General features: G+C 37.5%; 1 protein-coding gene across 2 annotated transcripts in view; it reads right to left on the bottom strand.

The window, feature by feature from the left end:
- The window catches only part of LRRK2 (leucine rich repeat kinase 2), a 64,180-nt gene extending 39,623 nt beyond the window's left edge, over positions 1 to 24,557 (bottom strand). The window contains exons 1-14 of one of the 2 annotated variants that reach the window (XM_039379423.1): positions 24,190 to 24,557; positions 24,009 to 24,094; positions 19,691 to 19,797; positions 16,340 to 16,428; positions 14,936 to 15,070; positions 13,248 to 13,382; positions 9,917 to 10,048; positions 7,302 to 7,421; positions 6,054 to 6,178; positions 5,471 to 5,550; positions 4,582 to 4,688; positions 2,832 to 2,961; positions 2,143 to 2,267; positions 642 to 775 (exon numbers count right to left, since the gene is read on the bottom strand). In XM_039379423.1, coding sequence (XP_039235357.1) covers positions 642 to 775; positions 2,143 to 2,267; positions 2,832 to 2,961; positions 4,582 to 4,688; positions 5,471 to 5,550; positions 6,054 to 6,178; positions 7,302 to 7,421; positions 9,917 to 10,048; positions 13,248 to 13,382; positions 14,936 to 15,070; positions 16,340 to 16,428; positions 19,691 to 19,797; positions 24,009 to 24,094; positions 24,190 to 24,349 — 1,665 coding nt within the window. In that variant the 5' untranslated portion in view covers positions 24,350 to 24,557. The remainder of the gene's footprint in view (positions 1 to 641; positions 776 to 2,142; positions 2,268 to 2,831; positions 2,962 to 4,581; positions 4,689 to 5,470; positions 5,551 to 6,053; positions 6,179 to 7,301; positions 7,422 to 9,916; positions 10,049 to 13,247; positions 13,383 to 14,935; positions 15,071 to 16,339; positions 16,429 to 19,690; positions 19,798 to 24,008; positions 24,095 to 24,189) is intronic. The other variant, XM_027731970.2, reaches the window with a different exon arrangement.
- Positions 24,558 to 24,774: the final 217 nt, after the last annotated feature.

The raw sequence follows: 24,774 nt of genomic DNA, 5'->3' as shown, positions 1-24,774 counted from the left end.
TAAAATTCTTGAGAGACTTTAAAAAAATTATGAATTAATACTTTTTGATTGTTGTTATATGAAGCTTGAAAACCTTGCAGAGGTGGGATTCTTCTGAAGGCCATGAAGTTAAACCTTTCCAATCACTAGGATTTAAAGTTTATTTGCCATGCAAACTGCCCAGTGTTTCCTTTGTATAGACTGAGTCTGCTTCAGCCTTTCACTTTTCAGCTTCCCCTTCAAGGTACTGTGAACATTCTGTTTTCCAGTGGCTGGAAAAATTTACAGAATTGGCTAATGAAAGGAATGGAGACAACTGAGTTGTCCACTCAGTTCTATGTGTACCTGAGGTGTAGGGATGAGGACACTTTTCATGTATACACTAGTCCCTTAAAAAAAAAAATCACAAATAAACTGTATGTTTTAAAAAAAATGAGCTTTGTTTTTATAAATATCCTTTAGAGTTACTGTATAAAGGATCAGCTAAAACACTCCAGGAAAGAAAGTAAGAAGAAACTCCAAAAGATCATTAAAACTCAGGAGTTAAGATTAATTTTATCAAATCAATAGGAAAATCAATGCAGAACTAAAACTTATAAATGCTTCACCATTACAAGTGTAAAATAATGACAATATCCACTAGAATAAAGCTTTAACTATACCCTGTTCAAAGCATTAAGCACCAATGAGTGAGTTCCCTCCAAGAGACACTGGCTTTTAATGACTTTCACTGTAAGTGCAAAAGCAGCATCTCCCACATCTCTGGAAGAACCATTCTGGTGTTCGTGCTTTGTATCTGCAACAACAGAAAACAGCCTTCCTCAGAACAGCAGATTTCATATTCTTCCCAGTATTAACCCCATATAACAACCTAACAATCAAATTGAACACAGAGGTGACTCAGAGGGCGTATTTCAGATCTTATGACATTTTCAGAACACTGTATCAGAAACTGGAGTCCCTCCAGATTTACACTGTAATGTGAGTATATTCAGTTTGAAGGGACGATTTCACCACATGTTTGCTCACTGCTTACTATAAAAATACAAAATCATGCCAAAGAATTTGGCCTAAGGTACTTTGCAATATATTACTTTCTTGAGCTATGGAGTTTCTTGGTGTTCCTGATACCTACTTCAGAATGCCTCTTCCTTCTGGAAAGGAGACACTATGGAGAAGCATATGAACTATTTGTCCTTGCTCACTTGGCAGCACATCATAGGACAAATTTTACACACAGATGACATTAAGTGGAACGTGACCACATATAAAAGAACAGAAAAAGGTCTTTCAGATTTACCTTTGTTGTAGCTTTTGGCACTTGCACTCAAGTGACACTAGAGAAAGTACCCAGAAATCCTTTAAAAGTCACTTCAGCATTCATATTTGTTCTGATTGCTATTTTTCCTATAAATTACTTTTTTATTCCCTAATTAACCTGCAAGTTCCAACATCCAGTTGACTCTCTCTGTGTCTGATTACACTTTAGAAGGGCCCCCCTTCCAGGATACTGGCAAACAAATCACGCTGCCTACATGTTAGAATATATATATCAAGTCTTAATCCTGCTGTTCATTGGAAAAAAAAGGAAAGTATTAGGATTATAACACAAATAATAGAAGGAATCTGAAAACCTGCCATCAGTGTGCATATTAGCCATGTTACTATTTTCAGAGTTACTGGTTTTGTAAATGTTCAACTAAAACTGCAGAGTGATACTTGCAAAAAGTTGTTCTGAAAAAAAATCAGTACCCCATGTCTGTACTCTCGTGCTTAATATCAGAGGAAAAAAGCAGGATATACAGGAGTACACCTAAATTCTACCAAAGAACATTTTTCCCCACTCTGGATTGCCATTAAAGAGGTTTTTTTGGAAAGGAATTTCTAAGTTTGTCAATTTGTTTTCTTGTTTTTGGTAGAAAATAGTATATAATTGTATATTTTATCTTTAAATCAAGAGGAAATCAGCATTTATCATTTTAGTCTGCTACTTTCAATAGATCAAAAATTTGCCTCCATCTTATATGTTCCTAAAGATTTAAAACTCTCCTCTGCCATGTACAGAAACTACAAGTCCCGCTAAAGGCAGTCCCATTAGATAAGAAAGACTAAAAAACAGCTGATTCTATTCTCTGATTTGGTGTATGACTTTGGATGACTTACCAGGCATCATAAAGTGTAAAAGGACTCGAAGTGCTTCCAGTTGTACAGAGAGTGATTTTTCATGTTTCCTCATGGTTTTTACAACTTCTGATACTGCTACTGTCATTATGTCCAGATGAGGAAAACTGAAAATATTGTTTATTAAATGAATAAAAAGAATGCATTTCTAAATTGTACATGTATTGGCTTCCTCAATTAATACTGTGTGATAACCCTTTAGAATACTGCAAATGCGATTTGAGCTACGAAACATAAATTAAGCTACGGCATTTTTCTTCATCATAGCAAATTATTTTCATGCCATTCCATTAATTCAGTCTATGTAAATAATTCCATCCTAGCCAACGCAAAAGTAATATTAACATAATGTTATTAAGTTGATATTGTGGGAAACTTCTTAGCTCTCAATGGAATTCAGTGTGGGTAACAGGAGGGGAGACCACCCAGGGATAGTCTATTCAAATCTCACTGCTCAAGAACCACGAAGAGAAGAACGTGCCTCTCCCTACACACATCCACCTGGGCATTTGACTACAGGGCTTACAGAATTCCATGTCTTAAATAGGGCTGTCAGCCTGTGGTCAATTTAGTATCAGTGAAACAGTCAATAATTTACATGCAATTGCTTACAGCACTGAATCTCACAAACCTTCACTTTGGGATTGGACACGCGTTTCTAATTATATTACCTTCCTTCGAAAACACGATTCAGAATCCTGCAGGCACTTTCAACTACTTCAGGAGAATTTGGATGTTTCCTCATTATATCCAAAACATTCATATGTATGCCTTTTGCCAGAAGTGTCTTCCTAATATTTACTACAACACAAAATAGCAAGCATCCTATAAGTAAATCTTTCTTTATGTATAGTTCTCAAAACCAACAGAACTGCTTTTTTCCCCTAATTTTTTTCAATTTTTCCCCTCACCAAACACACATATTATAGTGTAAATTAGAATGGGAAACAATTTGAGCTGAAGCAGACTTCTGTTTGCACAGCTCAAGCAAACAGATTGTAATTCCCAATCATCTAATAAGTTTCTATACATCTGCTATTTTTACGTACATAAAGTTAGCATATTGGAAGGAGAATATGTATGACTACTTTTATTTTCAAAAATGTTTATTCTTATACTTTTTCCTTGTAATCGCACTCTGTGATCATGTAGGAAAGCTATAATTTAAAACTTTGAAAAAAATCTTCAAACTTCCATAATAAAATTAAATTATTTCACTCTATATTTCACTCTATTGACTTTGTTAATTCATTTTTTAAAATTCAAATATCCAAGCACATGTTATAGCTAACCAACACAAATCAGAACACTATAAAAACATTCTAAATTATCATAGTAACTACCACCAAATCTTGTTATTCCCAGTCCAGTACACTCATTTCAAATGGTTAGTTCAAGCAACAGAGCATTTTACTAAGCTTCTTTATGTCTATCATTTCTGCTGTAAGCACATTCATTTAGGGGTAAAAAAAGGAATAATAAAAAAAGACAAAAGAAAAACTTGCTTTAGATTTCCAAAAGGAATCAGAGGCCCGCTTGTCAGTAACATGTATATGCACCTGCTATATGATAATAGTATGCATACATTTATGAGATCTAGTTCTCAATACAGATAGATATTGATCTCATAAATAACTATAAAACCTTTTAAGTGCTAGGTTTTATGTGGATGGCTCAGTAAACTAGTGATGGAACAGTGCTTTCTCACCTAGAAAATGGTAATTAACTGCTAGGCTTTTTCTTCCTATCTAGCCAGTGGTTTTCAATGTGCAGTCTGCAAACCACTTGAGGTCCATAACCATTTCAAAGGATTCTGCTAATAAAAGCAGGCCAACTGTCTTAGTAGGCTTAAATACTCTACCCAGGGGTCCACATCTCCACTGAAAAATTTTGAGGGGGTCTGCAAACCGAAAAAAGTTAGGAAACCATGTTAGGGACACAATCAGGACTAAAGCAATCTTGAAAACTGTCATGCACGTGCTTAACTTTCTACACAATTTGATTCAGTGAAGTCCACAGGACTGTTCAAATTTCCCATGATAGGCAAGAAGATGATATTTGTTGGGCTGTATTCCTTATTCACATGATTTTCAACAAATGCTGCTTGTGACGAAATTCAAACATACAATAAATATTTAAACAAGCATACAGAGAGAACACACTCTTCTCATGTCTCCTGCTCCAAAAAGCAGCAATTGCAACACATGAACCAGCAGAGAACTCTTTACTTCCACATACTTTTTGATATTAGCCAAGAACAGCTTTTTCAAAGCAAGGAACAAACTTCCTACTGAACACAACAGCGTAATATTCTAATCACAGGGTACATTGTATTCATTCAACAGCACACTAAATTCTCTTTAATATAAATGCAATAACTTTCTACTGAATTAGAAAGTAAAGATAATGAAAGTCCCTTACCATTTTGTTGTGACAGAATTGCCAAGGTACTAGCAGCTGCCTGAAACACTTCTTTTGAAGAGGAGTGCATCAGCATGGAGAGCATCACTGCTCTGTCTACTGGGAACCTTTCGGAGAGAAAAAAAATCACTGCACATTGATTGCATCACAGAAGTTACTTCAAGATTGCAGTTTCCTAAAAAGGTATTATGTGACATAACGAACTTTTCAGATGATTGTTCTTGGCTTCTAATATGTTACCAGAGCAATAGTTGACAGAAAGGCCTTTGTAACCTACACAACTTTGTTTAGCCTGAACCTCACTGATTTCACTTGGAACCATGCTTTCCAAGTGACTTGAGGCCCAGAAAGGGGTAAAAATAGGCTTACTAAAAATTGAATGACTAAAATTTTAAGCAACTCTGAGAAAAAAAGTAAAATGGAAAATGTAAAAAGTAAAAAAAAAAAATAGTAAAGTGGAAATCTGTGTCTTATCCATGCCTAGATTCTACCTGATGAGGCAGCATTCCCTCTACAATGCCCTTTCATCTGATTTGTGAAAAAGAGCACTGCTTTTCCACACTCCTTACATGCTAGATATCTTAATCTTGTCTACTTTCCCAGTTCTTACATTCTTTATCCTTGTTGCAACTGCAGACAAAATTCCTTGTAAACTGTAAAAATTAGTTCTAATAGGCTGTGTTTTGACTCTTTACTAAAACACCAGCAGTTTTGCCTGAGCCAAGGTTAGCACACTTTTGAAGAAACTTTGTAGATCATCATGCATTTAATCATATATTAGAAAACAGGAAACAAAACTAAAAATAACTGAAACATGAACCCCCGAATAGCCTAACAATAGGCACTCATTTTTTTCATTTCCAAAAATCCAGTTCAAGATAACACTGACTGATTATCTCCATCTCCAATCTTCTCATGAAGGTTGCGTTGATACAGAAACAGATTTTTCAAAGCCCAGCATGCAGCCTCCTAAATATAAACAGAGAAAAAAATATTAAGAAAATATACCTTTAGAAGATTAAAACATATGAAAAAACTTAAATAGTTTGACTGCTTTTCAGTCCAAAACAAAGGTATCAGGTGCTTTATGTAGAAATAGAACAAAATGTATAGAGCTGGAATAGGCCTGAGTTACAAACATGTGCCACATTCTCATTATTTGATTTTCATTTTGATACCTATTTTAGGCCAAGACTAATTCTTCTGTTGATGGGCCTGTGTTTGGCTGCTGGACACACAGGAGACATGTAAACAACAATCTTTGCATGGCCCAAGTTTCAGGTAACAAGTTTTATCTTAACTACCAACATTTGATCCAAAGGAGTAACTGAAAGGTAAGATTTACTCTAAATCTAGTCCACTCCTTAAAGCTTTTTTTGCCTGAGGATATATGGGAGAAAAGGATGTTGCTAAACATTTTATTCAATATATAACGTAGTCTTCCCATACTCCCATCATCCAGAAATTCTCACCAGCACATCTGTACTTTTTCGGTGCAGTTCTAACGCTCTGTAACATGCTTCCAACCAGCATAATTTTTCTTCCTCCTCCTCTTCTTTTCTTTCCTCCAAGTCCCGGTTTAAGAATATTGTTTCAGCTTGAAATATAAAATATTTACAATAAATTCTTACTGTGAAAACAAAACACTTACGGCTAAACCTTCCTGTAGTCATGGAGGTGCTCATGCTGCCAAAGTGCAAAAATCAGTGGGAAGATAAGCCTTTTCTGGGAAGGGAGAAGTCTTTTGACATAAGCTCTACGACAGATTTGAAAAATGTCTTTAAGGTTATAAAGGGAGAAAAAACTTTAGTGTAGTAAATGAGTCACACAGTTACGGATCAGTCAAGGCTTTGGCTGAAAAGACCTGCATGTACTTTTTTCCCCGTGTATTTACATACAGAATACCACAAACATAAAATATAACTGTGAACCATTTGCATGTAACCACTTATTACAGAGCCATCAGCACTCTGAAGGAATGCCATTAAAAAACAAAATGCAAATTGTAGTTGCTAAGAGAGAAATATCTCATCCCAGAAAGTGCAAGAGAATTTAAAATAAATCATTTCATACCTGCGATTTTCTCAGCATTTAAGGGAAGAAAAAGATACCAACACTGACCATAATATCTGAGGCATAATGGAGTGTGTACTGATTTCTAATCTTTGCTATTCTGGAGACTCTTAAACAGCATTTCTACTGACTTTTGTATGGGACAATTAGTCAAAGACAAAGGATCAGATTCTTAGCTTTTTGCCACTATCTAACCTCCGTTTCAAAATAATACCTGAAGTGTACTCAAGGAAAAGTTTAAATCTTTTAACTGATTTCAGAATGCAAGCACAAGCACTGATTTTGTGTTGCTATCAACTGCCACAATATGAGTACTATCATACCTGGCAAACACAGCACTAAATCAGTGTTGCTATTACTAGAGATTTTATGTTAACTAGGGATTATTCAATATTTGCCTAGGAATAAACGGTTTGTTTTGTTCAGATCTGTCAACACAACTTACCAGCTCTGAACATTGTGCAGATGTTGGGCATATGATATGAATACAGCCTTCTCAAAGTAAAACAACAAACTGTAAGCATGTAGGAAATATAGCTCTGTGAAACCTATCTTGCCTGAGGCTTTTGTGTTAAAGAAATGGAGTTTAAAATTATTACAGGAAACTACCAGAATGACAAAACTGACAAGTACAGAGATTTACTCACTTAGAAGAGCTAAACAACTGAGAGCTGCAGCTTGTAACTTTGCATTTTCAGGATATGCTGCAACAGCCTTCACGATGACTTCTGGAACCTTATGTAACACAAGGATGTTGAAAAAATTTCCTGAAAACACATAAGATATTAAATGAATATAAACACATTTCTAGAGTTTTACATGCATTTAACATAAATTTCTTGGCACACAATGCACAAACTTTGTAGCAAACACTGTGCTTCTTATTACAGGGCTCAACACGACATTTTATTTGTGGAAAGAATAAGTCAAGGTCAAAAAACAGTTGGGATCTAGGTTCTTTTTGAGGTTTTTGTTTCTATTTTTTTTACAAAAGATAGAGGTTTAATGCAAAATGAAGTACACATTGTCATCAAAATAAGAAAAATACAGTTAGTGTATCATTTGCAGACTTCCTGCCAGGAAGGAAATGCAGTCCTGGTCCTGAATTCTTACAGTGATTTGATTTATCCTATGAAGCAAGTCATTTAACCGTGGTTTACTCTCTGTTTTTGCCCTCCTCATTAAATAGATCAAGGTCAGCATTATAAATACATACATTATGGAATAGCAGAAAGCACTACCTTTTGATGATAAATATATTTAAAACATAACTATTATTATCTGTTGTACAGTATTTTGTCATGGGCTGAATATAAGGAACTCTCCAAAAAGCAAGCAAATTAAAATAAATTCCATGTTTGTTGTAAAAACATGTATCATGCATAAAAAAACAGAGCAACACTCAAATATAATTTGATAGCTATAGCTTCTATCTTGATATTCAGTTTTGTTTAAATCTTCATTAGCAAAATGAAAATCACACTAGCAATGTGAAAGATCAGTAGCATGGTCATGTTATATCAGCATTGCTGTTTCCTACCGTATTTTAATGGAAATGGTATGTTTGTTAAATGCATTACTTACCAAAAAAATTTAATAATCTTAGGCTAATTGATGAGTAATTCTGTTGGACTTGTGGCTGGCCAAACAGGTATCAGCCAGTTAAAATTCCAAAGAGAGTCAAATCTAGGATAGTCATTAACAGCTTAGCAAAACTGAGCAATGGTGATTTCAGAAGCTGGTAGATGCTGACTTTACCATTTCACTGCCAGTTAACAAGGGTTTAGGAAGACAGTGTCCACCAGAAAAATTCGAGAAGTCACACTGGCTAGATGGAAATCTTCCGGACTATTTCCAGGAGCACTTAGCAATTTCACACCTGTTTCCCTAACTGTGTGATGCTGTGGACACCTCTTCCATAACTCTCCTAAAGTTGTTCTTTATTAAGATAAGGGGCCTCTGCTCACTGAAAGAAGAAATGGATCTTGTGGCTGCTTTTCTGCCACTCTCACTTGTTGGTCAGTATAAACACATGACAGATGTGTGATTGAAAACAGGCTGAAAACAGGGAAAGACCAAGGCATGTCAACCAAGTAAGCTGCTGCACCCCCACAAGTGCTTGGTTTCCCTGCCTATCTTCAGTTAGCCTTGCACAGGAAACTAGTCAAGGGCAGCATCACCTCTTGCCAAAAAACCCCTGCAAATACCACCTGAGTGGCCACCACGTTTCCTTGAAAATTGTATTTGGCTTTCTGAAGGGGAACTGGAAGTTGCTCTGGGTTGCACTTAAGTCTGATCTGTATTTTCTACAATATCTGCAAAAAAAGCAGAAACAGATGGTGAAAGGATGAGACTGACTTGCTTAAGGGGAGTCATGCACTGGTACCAGCATCTGCAGTAGCTTCAGGCCACCACCTGCAAGAATTGGGAAGTCTAACTCATGAGAAAGACCTTGCCTGAGTCCTTGATGAAGAACCAGCCATGGAGTGAGGGCTGCTCAGGCAGCTGCTCACAGTGGTTTTGCATGCAGCAGGGGGGAAAACATATTTATTCCTCTTTGAACTTCCTATTACATGGTTCTTGGCAACTGCTCAGATCATTTTATTATATTCACAAGTGAGAGTACAGAGTTGCTAAGAGGCACAACATTTTGCCACTGGCATAATTTTTCTTGATTTGACACTAGCCCATGTAAACCCAGGCAACCAAAGTACTTAAGGCAAGTCCAGGACCCAGTGGTTCTTTCACTGCTGCAGCACAGGGGGCCCCAAGACAGGCACCATCACTGTCAGGAATGCAGCACAGGTCTCTGAAGATAAATACATTGCCAGGAGGAAAAACACAGACTTGGAGAACACCTTCCAGGTAATTCTGTAGCACCAGTTGTTTCCCACACATTCAGCATTTCCACTTCAAAAAAAGAAATCCAGAAGTAACTTTCTTCCTCTCTACAGTAACTTTATACAGAATGGGATCTGTTGATTTCCTATTCTTATATTCTCTCCCTTTTTTGCCTCTTTACTTCCCCTCCACTTGAGTCGTTTATGGTATCTTCTGATTGTTAACTAATGTTTAACACAAAAGGATACCATATTGACTGTGGCCACTGTTACCTCAGGATGTTCACATCATTAGAGACATGGATCTATACACCACCCTGAGGATTAGCTGGAATATTAGTAGCCTTGTTGCCTGTAATGCTGCCAATAAACTCCAACTCTTACACAGAATAAGCTGACTGTAAACAACTTTGTGAACTTACCTAAAGTAAGCTTGTGCAACAAACAGCAACTCACTTCCTGAACTGTTTCACTGTTGGGGAAACTTTCCATCATTTCCACTATAACATTGTAGCAGCGAACATCTCCAGACATGAGCACTTCAACATTACTGGCTAAAGAAAGAAACAGAAATAAAAATTGCTTCTTAATTAAAAAAAAAAAAAAAAAGAAAAGTTTATTGGATTCTAATTCAGACCTTAGTTAAATTCAGACCTAGTTAAATGATTTATGTAGAAAACTGCAACTATGTTTCAGTTTTTGCCCTGCAACTTGAGAGAAAAGTGGCTTTATTTCTTGGTATTGCCAGAGAAGATATTAATAACTATGAACATCTGGAAATAATTCATTAAAGTCAAAGTTTGTATTAACATTTATGGATTTCTTCTATATCAGGCCATGTAACAGGAACCTCCTCACAACTAATCTTACGTAACTTTTTTCTTAAAAAAAAAAGTTATTATTTTAATTTAAATTAATTCTACTGTTCACCTATTGTGTACTGAGGGTACAGAAATTTTCATCTACTGTTCCTGCAATATTTTGAAAGTCACTGCAAATCCTGTTTTTCACAGAATCACAGAAGGATTGATGTTGGAAGGTAGCTCTAAAGGTCACCTTGTACCATCCACGTGCTCAAGCAAGGCCACCTAGAGCAGGTTGCCCAGGACCACGGCCAGATGGCTTCTGAGTATCTCCAAGGATGGCAATTTCACAACCCCTCCAAGAAAATTGTGTCAGTGCTTTGTCACTCTCAACCTATTTACTGCTTATTACTCAAGCCAGATACAGAAACCAACAGGATAATCACATGAGCCAGTACAAAGACAGAATGCATCCAGTCCTACTGAGGACAGAGAGATCCTACATGTATTACTTAGAGACAAAATAGCATCGTGGTAGTTAAAACACAGTGTATGAAAACATCCTTGGAGCATGTCTACCCAGGGTATAAGAAGAATATGAACCCAAAAAATCTTGGCCAAAATCTTGACCCCAATGAATGAAAAGGAGTCCTGTCACTGACTCCAAGGCAGCTAGCATTATTCTGCTGAGGTCTATAAACTTTCTTAATTGTTCTTTCAACAGCTTGGCTTTCCTGGATGTAACATGAGAAAAATATTCACAACTGTATTATTAAAGATAATTAGTCTTTTTAAAGATCTTCAAAATAATATATCTCTGAATATTAAATAATGATAACCTTCAAGGTGAAAAAGCAAGCTGAGAAGAAAGCACTTCTGAAGCATTCTATTTGATAGTGAAGGAAGGTACCTTTTACAATGCTTTAATATGACAGTGATTTATCATGTCATTCTCAACTGAAATCACCTTTTTAAAGGTATATTCCACAGTATTGCATCACTTCACAGTAAAATATAATTTCACAGGTGACAATTATGAACATATTAAAACATTCAGAAGATTCCAAATTTATTACTACAAAGGGAGCACAATGAAATGAATGTTTAAATTCTGTAAGACTCAAGCAATGGTACATTTGCAGGGAGTCACCATTTCCCAGAACAAGCCAGAGAAAAGGAGGTGGAACAGATTTCATTTAATCTTAACCACCAGAACGTGGTCATTTAGGTTCTCTCAGTAAGTGAAGATCTGAGCACTCTGTACAGTGTATCATCCCAGCTGTAACATATAGCCTGTTTAGGGTTAGGTAAATGTCCTCTTGAGGTGCCTCTTTCTCCCTACTAAAAAGAGGAGAAGCCTGGCTGGCTCCCTATGCCTATCATTTAGATGGCTAACATTCTGTCACCCATCACTCCACTACAGCAAAGAAATTTTCTCATGCCATCGAGGCTACTAGGATTTAAAAGAGTTCTTGTACCACACTGGAACAAACTCTTACCCTTCAATTTCTCAAGGCATGTAAGCTGGGACAAAGTTTATGTATGTAGTAATGAAAGAAGGCATAGTGAGGTACTCATTTGGAACTTCAGGGTGTGGGGAGACGTTTTACTACTGGATAAGTTAAAGTGTATACTTCCAGTGAATTAAATTCTCCATTGTGGCCTTAAAGAAATATATTTTGTTGAGTTTTTGTGGGATGCCACAAACCAAGAGCGTGAATGTTTGCTTTGCACATTCACGTGCAAGCTGTCTTTGTTTCTCTGGCTATTTTCAATCTTTCATATTAGAATTGAGAGTACTAAATACCTACTTTACAGAGGTCTTTTTCATGCCCTTCTCTTGTTACTTTTATTTACTGTTTTGAAAAGCACTTAAAATCTGGCATCTTCTTTCCCAGAAAACAACAATAACTTCTGGGCTAGGGTAAAATTATTTCTAACTCACGGAAATACCTAACTTTTTAAACACAGATTGGAATGGAAAGAAGTTTGAGAAATAGAAACTAATTATCTTGGAGTCTGATGAAATGTGGGTCTGATGAAATGTGGTTCTTGTTTAGTGGCATCCACAGGGTCAAGACAGTTGCTACAAAGCCAGACAGGATGTATGAGCAAGGCTTTGTAAGGAAAAACATTTGCAGGAGGTACAATATTATGTACCTCATGAAAGACATGGAGAGCAGAACTCTGCTCTATGCTTCTCAAAACTGTGACTACCAGCAGGAAGCTGACAAAAACTGCCTCTGTGTCAACAAGATCAAATTGCTGTTAACAAATTGACGCAAATCAAGTACACTTCTCAGGATCCAATTTTGCCCAGAACAGGGACTGCTGTTATCAGAGGCAAAACATAACAAAGACATTTTCTTCCAGTCTTACTGCACAACACCTGAGGACACTTTAAGGCTATCATGTGCATAGTGCTACCAATGCTTGACATTGCAGCCACCACTGAATGATCAGAGCAGGTGTTTGAGCTCAGACACCTTTTCCCAGGCCTGGCCATTGAATTTGCCCAGGCAATTTTCCCCTTGTGGAACAGACTTTGCCAAAAGTGTTCTTTACCTGCTACCCAAACTCACTGAAGATTTATTTTGTCAATAAATATATCTTACTTTTCAAGTATTAAAAGATGACAGGGCAGGATCTTGAACTTCAGTCTCTACAGTCATGATAAGCATCTCTGTTACTACTTACTCCAGGCAGAAGAAAGTATTTGTCTGTTATTTATGAGAGATATCTGTTTTAATGGCTAAATATAAAAAACATCCCATGGAAAAAAAGTATTTCCCAAAGAAAACAGGAAAGTGACTTGTCTGGCAACTCCCAACCAGTTCTCACTGATTTTTTACAATCACACAAAGATTACTGTTTACAAGCACAGACAATGTGAGCTGATGCCTGCTCTGGGAGATGAGGAATTGAAAATAACTTCTAATAATATACTTACGTGGACCAGCTAAGGAATGTAATGAATAAAGTGCAGGAAGAATCACCTCTTCTTTCTCTGGAAACTCTTTAAATACTTTCAGTATGATCATATGATCTTTGCTTTCCACAAATTCAGTCAGCTGCTCTTCTGGAACTAAATTGAAAAACAAGAGATACAGTGTGTTTTGAGGAAATAAGAAGAAATTATTAATGAGAAAAGACAATTGCTTTTATCAAGTTTCCTTATATTTATTTTTTGCATTTCACCAAAAGTAAGGTACTCTCCATACACACCATCTTCCACAATTCCTTTTACTAAAAACTGACCTACTTTATAAAGACCTTTTTTTAGCCTACACTTCATATAACTGAGTCCTGACTTTTAAATGCTACCCTGTGAATCAGTACTTTAGAAAAAATCTTCTACCTTTTTTCATGGAACGAACATCAGATATTCCAAACCAAGACAGCATGTAAGTGAGGGAAAAGCTAAGCATACAGTGAAAAAAAATTGATGGAATGTCATTTTTCATACTCCATGATTTTGTTTAATTTCTCAAACTTTTTTGATAATGGACTTCTTCCCATAAAGACTTCGGCCATGCTTCAGTAGTATGTTACTTTAATGGCTTCAGGTTTTTCCACTCCTGGCCCCTGTTATTCACACTGACATAACTGCATGGCTGTGCAATGAGCCAGATAAGGGAACTGACCCAGGCTGAGAAAGAGCACCTTTTAAATTTCATAAGCAGGATCATTTTCTGAGTCTGGTTCAAGCTAAGGCTAGGCAAATATCCACATTACACTGTGACAAGGTGTCACAGAGGTAGAAAAGACCAGGCAGATCTGTAAAAATCAGGCACTTACAAGAAACAGGCACAGAAATCTAACACATTCAGCCTTTTATGGAGGCTGAAGAGAAAATACAGAAGGATGAAAGTGTTTAGGGAAAGTGGAAGAGGGGAAGGAACACTGAAGATAATCCCAAGCACACATGTGTGGGAGAAAAACTTAGAAAAAGCAATATAAAATGGCGCCAAAAAGAACCAATCTGAAGAACTGGAGACTATCTTTGAAACAAAGGAGCACACCAAGTGATGGCATTTCTCACTATTTTGAAACAAGAAACTCAATTCAGACAATACAAGGGGACTACTGGCCATTACATACACAGTTCCTGAGAATTTTGCAGAAATTCAATACAGGGTGCCTTCATTTTTCAGAATAAACAGAGGAATATCATAAGGATACACAATCTTTTAGCATTGTCATGATCAAAAGCAGAACCAAGTATTTTTTAAAGTACAAATATTTTGCGTGATTTTAGAACTGTTCACGTTACTAAAATTTACCAGTCTTTAAATACTCAATCCTGTTTTAAATCTTGGTTTTGAGAATTAAAACCAAATGTCACTACTCTTTATCCCAGTGTTACTGAACAATGTTGAATCCTCTCTTTTCAGTTAAATCTAGAGTCAGAAATAAAGACACATTTTGATTTTTTAAAAAGATGTTATATTCATTGCTCTTATTTAGCAAATTCATGATATTGCTTGGAAAATCTGTTTTGTGCTAACTCATTTAAAGAACAGACATAATACACAAACCAATTTGGAATGCAAAAATTCATTTAGTGCATTTCAACATTTGCCATCCCCTCCCAATCCATACATTTTTCTAACTTGATAAACTACAAGATATAAATACCTTTCTCAAAAAGTTTGTGTAATGCTTTACATCCATGTTGCTGGACCTCTTCATTTTTAGGGAAGGTGTGCATGGCATTAAATACCAAGGAAAAGACATCCACCTCTTCTTCCAAGAGCAGGAAAGCAATTATGTCTGAATAGCAGAAGAGATGACATGTTGCACTGATTAGTTCTCAACTTCCATTGAAGCACTTTACTTAACCATTAAAATCTAAAATTCTGTAATATTGTCCTAAAATTCACCTGTTCAAATTCAAGTTTGTATAACCCATGACAAAGTTATCTTTTAAGGCAGTATTTTACAACAGAACTGATGTTCTAAAACTTTACTGTCAAAAAGACAGTTTTCCCTCTCCACTCTTGCTCCCACCTTGCACTGCTTTGGTACTTCTCTGACTCTTCAATGAGCCAGTTCACCTCTCTAAACTGGTAGAAAATTAACCCATCGACCCCCCCCTCTTTTGCAGCTAAGAAGTTTCAGTAAGTAAAGCTGATGGAAGAAAGGGGGCAGGACTGCACTGTGAGGAAAACAATACGGGATTTGAAATGTGCCTGTCAACTACAGTGAACCATGAAATCAGTCCACCTGTATCATTCTCACCCTCTCACCCTCTTTGTTGGCCGAAACTGGACTGAAAAGCCAAACTCACTGTTGCTCTTATAATACTAAAAAAATTTTGAAAAAATATTAACTCCATAGCACAAAGATCTGTTTCATGACAATTTTCAAACTACAGCAGTAACAACAGAATGCATAATGCCTGCTCCAGTGTTTCAGCTGCAGCCAGACCCTTTTCAATATCTCACAATTAAAAGACTACAGTTAACTCATCAATAGCCAGATTTTGCTATTATTATTGTTATTATTAATTATTGTAATGCTTTATAACAAGACCTGTATCACATAATATTATATGCTCGCTTGAATAAAATGAGCAGAATCTCTCCCTGAGGTTGTCTCTTTAATTACAACAGAAGATCAAGAATGGTAAGATTGGGTCTCTCTCTGCAGAGTAGAAAAACAGAAAAGTCAGAGATAATTTACTGTTTTCAAAAGTAGTAGCCAGTGCTAAAGGAAGCAAGTCAGAATGTCACCAAGGGTGTACTTTGGTAAGAAAAAGCTCTTACTTATTTTACTTAAGTAGTTAACAGCAAGTATTTGTGTCTATGTTAATAACAAGTTCGCAGAATGAATCAGTCATGTTCTTCACAGCCTTGCAATCACACTTAACTGGGTAAAAAAGGTGCAAAACAGTACTTTGTATTTTGTATATAAGTACAAATGACAAGCAATTTCATGGAATAAAAGAGAGGAAATTCTGGTCTGACATGTCACACACTTTATATCACAGTTCTGTGTTTTAAAGGCTTAGGCAAACTAGGAAAGTAAAACACACAATACCTGACATGAGGAGTAGATTTAATGCTTTTAGTCCTATTACAGCAAGATTTGTATTTCCTTTGTGGATTGTAAGCATTTTAAGAATCTGCCTAAAAATTAAAAACAAAAAAAAAAGGGGGGAAAAAGAGTTATGGTTAAAGACATATTAACATATACAATTTTTTAATCTAACATTTACATAAATCCAGAAATAATTACAGAAATTAGCAAAAGCTTAAAAAGCTCTCAATTAATTTTTTAAAAAAACTTTTATTTCGATTTATATTTTTTCAAGTTAGCAATGAAATAATGTTGAAATTTTAACTATGATCATACTTCATTAAAATAATTCTGTATAATTTATCAAATTTATTTTCATTTTCAGCTAATTATATATTAATTCTACAGTGGACAAGTGTCATTCAGGAGGTGGTTATTCTACAGAGCACTGGGCTGTGGACAGTAGGGCACTGCTCTGTTTGTAGCAAGAGCTCAGTTACAGTGAACAATCATGGATTTGTTGGAAGAGAAGTAGCAGTTTCCCAGTTAAAGAACTTGAACAGCATCTTGGAGAACTCTACCTTACCTAAGGATCCAACCATACAGCATTTACAAGATGCTGGACAAATCACTAAAAAGAAACATTTCCTGCACTGCTGATTTCACACGCCTTGCTTTCTGTGTGGCCCAGCCTGAGACCCATAAACATAAACCTCAGAAATGCTGTAGCACAGCCAACCACAGTTGACTTGTTAAACAGAGAGAAACAAACAATGCCAAGTACTGCAAAAGTCAGGGCATGTATCAAACTGGGCACCTAAAATTCAGTCGATATTTGTAACATATTTTGCTCAAACTACCACCTGTAAAACAGTGACCAAAAATCTGTAACACCTCTTCAATAAATAAAATTTTAAAAGCAAAGTTAATATTTTTTCAAAAAAATTTTAATGTTACAAGAGTAACAGTGAGATTAGCTTTCACACTGAATGAAGCATATCTCAAAAGAAGGGAAAAAAAGAGACTGTATAATTAAAAACAATAAAAATGGATAATTTACACACACACACACACACACAAACACACACACAAAAAACCCACCTGAAGAAACTTTTTTTTTTTACTTTTCATTATTTTAGAGAACTGCAATATGAATAAACTTCAAATGTGAGTCATTGTATATATCATATTTAATAAAAATGGATTGTGCAGTACTTCGTGATACTTCAGTTCATAATCTCGATCTGTCTCGAAGAGCAAAAACAGCACTTAAAGTTTCATTCTAATTTCACTCCCCAACTCTGGCAATGATGTTGTTTGTCTTGCTGAAGTCTAATTTTATAAGCTGGAATGAATGTATCACTGTTTTCCCTTCATAATATGATGTTGCTAGTTTATCTCTCCTCTGTTGTAGCACTAGTGTGGTAGTTATGATGACCAAAGGAGACACAAAAGGCAAAATCTGATGGGAGATATAACATTCTTTATCTTTAGAAAATTCCCTGCATATACCCTCCCATTTCAAGTATAACCAAGAAGGAGGATGTAAAATTTTCTAAACTCTTCTACTGTATGAGAGTTTAACATAAGACATTACAAAACAGGAAGTCTCTTTAAACTTGTAGAAAGGATGCAAATACACTAAAAGGAATTTCCTTCCTTTCTCTTCAAGTGACAGCAACTATTTAATTATTTATCGCATTGTCTGTCAAGAACACCTAAACCAATAGCAAACTACTGTTTGTAAACATGAGTGCAATGATCATAGCTGAGACACAAGAAAGAAACAGTTCTTCTAGCTTAAAATTTCTATTCTCCTAAAACAGTCACACACACAAAAGGTAAAATCTCATGAAAAAAAAAAAGACCTTTTGTTCTCTATCACAGCTGTTTCCTGCCTTGCTGCAAACAGCACATATTCTTTGTGGTGTTGTTTCACTACAGTTCTGGTCCAATCCATGCACTGGGAACATGAGGTATAATTTAGCTGGCTTGCTCTGCCTTTGGCACTGACAAAAATGTCTGAGCCCACTCCCCCACTAAGAATAAGTTTCTCCACAGCATGTAAAACTGTCAACATGTCAGACAGGGATACACAGTTGGCAAAAACTGGTAGTGGGAAGGTATTGTGTACAGCAGTACTATCATCAGATCTTCAGTGAAGTTTGAAATGGATGCTTTGTTCAACCACATGCACTGTGCAGGCTCTGAAAAGGCTTTGGAAAAGATCAGCCCTCAAAATGTAATTTTTCTGGGACCTGAGAATGAACAGCAATATCTCCAGCTTTCAGAACAACTTTCAGTCAATTAACAAGCCTTTAAGCTCTCAAAGAAATTATAACTAGCTTGTACAGCTTCAGCTCAGTTATTTCTTGCTCATGAAAAGCAACCCAAGTGGTTTTTACTTTCCAACAAAAACTGCCAACACATCTTTCAAGGGAGTTCATTCCCTTACCAACCATGTATTCTAGCCACTAGAAAACAAACAAATAAAACCCCAAGAAGCCAAAAGTGCATCTTCATGCTATCCTATCCAAGGAAGGGTCTGGTGAAGACTAGAGAGGTATGTTCACTTGGTTATAAGGCTGCAGCTTGCTGTCATTATCAGCCCTGAAGGAAGCAATCTGTCCAAGAAGAGAACATCAAACCAAGGCCCAAATTAACCCCCATTCGTATCGTACCTACACCTACAATCAGCATTTGTGCTATTGGACAACCACTCAGCTAAACTATGTGGGTTTTCATCCCATCTAACCACAAACATCCAGAAACCACTTGCTTAGGCTTCCCTTGACAGTTAAAGGACAGAGAAGAGCAAGTCCAAACCACAATTTTCTCCAGGATAACTCACCAAAAAGATGGAACAAACCATCCCTTGCGAAGGTTATTATGTCCACTGACTTCACAGGTAGTTCAGGCAATCAGTTTAAATACTTGATTTTTAAACAATAATATTAGGTGTGACAAAACCTCCTCTTCTTGATTTACATTACTTTAGGCTTGTGGATACAATTCCTCACATTTGGAAAGAACACACACAATCACCCAGGCAATACTGCATCTGTCAAAAAGGTTGCTTGGGGTGTTTTTTTATGTTTAAGTGGAATTTCATGTATTTCAATTTGGTCCCATTGCTTCTCATTCTATCACTGAGTGTCACTAAGAAAAGCCTGGCACAGTCTCCTTTACTTTGTCCATCAAGTATTTATACACACAGATAAGGTCCCTGCTTGAGTGACTTTCCCATTCTGAAGGCTGAAGAAACTCACAAAAAAAGAAGCTGATGTAATAACTATATATAAATACATTTCATTGCATATATATATGCTGCCACAATAATCAAGCATTCTGACAGACTCTTTGCATACTTACTGGTGGACACTCAGGACTTCCCAGTCCTTCCCAACATCCTTAGGAGCTAGGTTCTGTAGAGTGCTTGGACAAATTTCTATTAATTTACAAAGAAGTGACCAGCCCATCTGTAAAACGAAAATGCAGTTATTTTAGAATTCTCTGCTTGGAATTTATACATTATCTTCTAATATTCTTGACTTTTGGAAGACAGCTGTTTTGAAAAGTTACCTAGCTAAATCGTTACAGGAAAATTAATTGACACAAGACAAGACAAACGGCATGAAAAGTTAAAAGATGGAGGTAAAACATATAAGATAATGATTCTGAATGCATTGCTTGTAGGAACACACCACTTTCAATCTGCTTCAGCACTGCTTGAGGATAAAGGGCACACAGTTATATGAGATGCTGGCAGACAGAAAAACATGATGGAATCCACAGTATGTCATCACGGGCTAGGAAAGAGCTCTGCACTATTACAAGTCCACCTTTATTGAAGAATGTGTGTTTCCATAAGAACTTGCCATTTAATTGCAAATTATAAGGATAAAGTATAGGTTTTTAAAGGTGTTCAATGTTTTAAATAGGGATGAGATACATAAACAATAGCACATATTTCATATGCTTGCTATCAATCATCAGTACTGTGTGCTTTCAAAATGTAATGAAGGCAGTGGAAATTTTGAGTTCATAAGGAATGAAATAATACTAATCCCAATATATTTGTTCCTAATAACTACATGTTTCATTCTATGCAAATTCTTTGACTTTCAAACATCTGTAAATAATGCCAAACCTAAAAATGTTCCTCTCTAATGTTCTGTATTGGAGAAAGCTGCTGTCTTATGAATGCCTACAGGCTGATATGATCGAATCGGCTGCAGTGAGGACACAGTAAGCAAAATCTGTGCAAATAATTAACTGATGAGCAAGAAATCTGCTCTGTATTGAAAGAGAAGTAGTGAAATGTCAAAAGCCAAGACGAAGCAGATTTTACAAAGAGGAATTATAATAAGGCATAAAAGCTTCCTTGAACATATAAATAAATAAATAAAAAGGTGGAAGCAGGCCTGTGTACTTTAAGAATAGGGTCAAAACAGAAGATAAGTATGGCACAAAAACTATATATGTAACTGGATCAGTTTTCCACAGAAGAGTTATGTAAAGCAAAGGAGTCAAGATGGGACAGTCAACAACAGGAATGCAAATGGCTACCTTCAAAGAGTTTAACAGTGAAGTTCACAGAAAGTGCATGATCCCTAACCCTGCAATCAGTAAGACTAGAGACATGGAATTACAGGTTTGGTAGTGTAGAGTCACCCAAAGGAACAGTAGAGGCTTCAATCTAGACAGCTGACAGCTTTGGAGAGTAGGAAAAAGCTGATGTAGCTCCCTGGGAATCAGAATTCTGCTTCTGTCTTTTATGTACTTGTTTACATGGGCTATGCTCATGCTATCTGCAGTAGTTTTGTTTCTGTTTGAGTTCAGATTTGCAGAGCCAAATTACAATCTTAATGCCTACAGATTGATCTTTACCACAAGCCAATTTCCATGCTCTTTGCTTCCTTGGAAAGCAAGTTGGCTTGCTCTACATGAGCTACAAATCACGTACTATGGACAGTCAGGATGACTGGGCTAGTCTGCATAACTGAGCCCTGACTAAACGTAGGTACAACGAATAGTCTTGCCAAGCATCAGTCCTCCCCAAAAAAGTCTATCAGTGACAGTCAGTCAGGTACAAATCTCAGAAACATTGTAGAGGTGACTATTAATTCACAAACTGTGTATTTCTTAGAAAAGATTTTTTTTTTGGAAGTCCCACTTCTGGACATCCTAACTGATGAAAGCTTGCTTAATAACTTTAGAAGATTCCTTTTTGTATTAAAACTGTTTCTGATGAAATTCGTATTCCAATTGAACATTTTTATTTGGATTGTTAGGACTCACAACTATTGACAGCTATAAAAATGGTGGATCTAGAGAAGACCAATGGAAACATCTGCCCTGCTGATATGTAGTCTATTTTTCAATATTACAATCACAACCTGAGATAACAGAGAACTTATTAGCTGTTCAATAACTATGTAAGAAAGTCAGAGTCTTTTAAATAATAGAAATCCTAAAGGTTACAGGGAAGGGGGGAAAAGTAAATAAAGATGTCCTTATAAACACTCAAACAGGTCCCACAGAAACAGTTGGTGGCAGCACTGAAACTCTTTATTTTTAAATCAAACCCCTTCTGTTTCTAGCATGCAATGAATTTATACTACATTAGGTCACCTCTTCTATGTGAGACAATAAAGCTCTGCTGACTGCTCTTTACTCAAGTGTACTCTTATTTTGCTGTAGAGTTTCTAAGCTGCTCCAGTCATTGCCAAAGCAACTGCAGAAAACAATCATATTTACTTAAGGACGCCTATTTTACTTTCAAGCACCACTGACTTTCCAGACTAGTACCTTCCTACCTCTGAAGAAGCTTGCAGGGTTTATGCCTGCAGTCTGACTTGCACCAGTACTTGCAATATTGATCTACTATGGAAACCTATTTTGTACAAGTCAGTGGAGCAGCAGCACCACCTTATGCTTTGTCACTAGTTAAGGAGGGTAGGTAAAGAAAATTCTCACTTCAGGTGTGTCTCTTACTACCTTTATTCTCTTATGTGAGACAATTTTTTTACAATGCTGAAAGCAAAAGAGGTTGTTTAATTCATTTATTCAATGAAAATTCATTGGTAGTGTAAAGAGACTTCACTGTAATCAGGACCTCATTACTTCATCACTGCTGTAAAGTGAGAATTGTGTATTCACAAAGACTGTAAACAAATAACAGTGAATGAAGCAACAAGACAGAGCTCTGCTAACATATTGTGAATGTTTGTAAATAGCAGAACTGAATGTGAAGGAAGAGTTGCCTAAGACATTTTATGAGGAACAGGATTTGAGCTTTGCACTGGCTATGAATTTCATACTCCAATACAAGACAGTAATGCAAAGGAGCTCCAGAACTTCTAAACTGAAACACTGTTTGACTGCAAATGTAGGCAGATAGAAGATTATAATAAATTTTAAATGCATTAATTTGGAATGAGGTATTTCAACACAGTTAAAATGTAAATTAAACAATCACTATCTTCCTTATGCAATTCTGAGAGTCTTGTGCTGTCATTTCACACCTACTGCTTGGTGTGGTTGGATTTCATATGTTTTACTTCCTAGTCTAAACTTCTGGGCAGAGGTTTTGTAAATTGTTATATATATGTAATATGCTTTATCTTGAAAATAACTGCTGATTCATTTTTCTGTATTTCTTAACAACCTGACAACTGAATAGTAAAATAAGTAAAAATTCCAGACACTGCACAAATATTTAGTCTTAAAAGAAAACCTCAAATCACTGTTATTCCGGATTAATCACTACACAAACACAGTTTCATATTTCAATCTGAATTTTGAGCTTTTGACCTTTAGCTAAGACAGACAAAAAAAACCCAAACAAAAAACCTCCAAAACAACAAAACGCAAAACCCCTTAAAATATACTTCTATTTAAGAGACATTTGCAATGTAATTTATATTTTGCCTTCTAGGTGAATTGAAAAAACAAAACATGTTAAAAAATACTGTTACCATACGAATGGGCTTAATAATAAAAAAAAAATGAGTTGCAAAGAAACCTGGAGTTTATAAACATCCTCTAAGTATATCATAGTCAGAAATTTAATAAATGCTTTCTAGGACGGAGCTGTTTTGTATGACAAGTTTGGCAGCTGTACCATAAGTACAACATCAAATCGTGCAAGTGCCACACCTAATCCAAATGGGCCAGTGCTGAGTTACAGGAGCAGGCAGAACCTTAAATTGCAGAACCGACTCTTAGCTAAAAGATTCCCTCCTCCCTTTAAAAAGCTGTGCTAGGATAGGGCTGCACATATATGAATACATATTGTAAAATTCTGCTTTTCAGAACTTTGTCTAACCGTGGCAAAATTCAATATTGACACGTCAAAATCATGTTAGATGACATTCTTGGTAATTCAGAACCCTACAGCACACAGTATTCACGTCGCTTAATTTTTATTTTCTACTTCGCCTCCTTTTGCCGTTTAAACAGAGACGCAGCCAAGAGGCGTCTGCAAAGACCTGGAGTACTTGGTCCCTTTAAATGCCAGCGGTGACAGCGCCCTTCTACAGATCACAACACTTCACGAAGCGGCCCATGAGAAAGCAAGTTAAGGAGAAATCAACAAGCGGAACAACAACTTCTATCCCGGGAAGGGGCCGCAGCGCTCGGCGCATCCCACGGAGCGGCCCCGGCCCTCGCCCTGCCCGGTCCTGACCTGCTGCACGCCCGCCGCTCCCGGGTACAGATCCACCACCAGCAGCACGGGCACGTGGACGTTTTTGCCGCTGAAGAGCCGGGGAGCTGTGGGGGACAGACACACAGACAGACCGCGTTAGCGACCAGCGGCGGGCGGGCGGCTCTCGGCAGGGCAGGGCAGGGCAGGGCAGGGCGCTCACCGCTCTGCCGGGCCGCCAGCTCCAGCAGGTCGCTCAGGGTCTGCACCAGCGTCTCCAGCCGCTTCCTCTCCTGGACGTTCTGGAGCCGGACGACCAGCTTCCTCAGGGCTTGTTCCTCCCCCGCCACCGCCTCCCCCTCCTCGGGGCCGCTGCTGGCCATGGCCGAGCCGCTGCCCTCACCCCATCCGCCGGTCCGCGGAGACGCGGTGGGGCTGGGCTGGGCTGGACTGGGCGGTGCGGGCCTGTCCCGCTCTGCAGCGCCCGCAGTGCCGTCACCCGGCCCCGCCGAGCCGCCCCTGCCGCGGCCTCCGGCCCCTCCCACGGCGCCGCTCCATGGACACGGCAGCGGCCCAGGGCCGGCCCCGCGGGCAGAGCGCGCGCCCCCCGGGAAACGCCCGCGGGAATCGCGCAAGCGCCCGGCAAACAGAACAAACCCGCCGGCAGCTCCCCCTTCCCGGTGACTGACGAGACAGCGGCCCAATAGAGCTGCCGAGCCGGACCCCGGGGTCCGCCCAGCAGTGCTCATACCCTCTATGAAAGCGTCCGAACTGTTGGCGGTATCGATAGGCTGAGATTTGAGGGATT

The sequence above is a fragment of the Pipra filicauda genome, unplaced genomic scaffold (assembly GCF_003945595.2).
Source record: "Pipra filicauda isolate LSUMZ 115617 unplaced genomic scaffold, ASM394559v2 scaffold167_size3244652_pilon, whole genome shotgun sequence".
In the NCBI taxonomy this organism is placed as follows: Eukaryota; Metazoa; Chordata; class Aves; order Passeriformes; family Pipridae; genus Pipra; species Pipra filicauda.
Note: the sequence above shows the minus strand (reverse complement) of the source record. Positions and strands in the feature narration are given on the sequence as shown.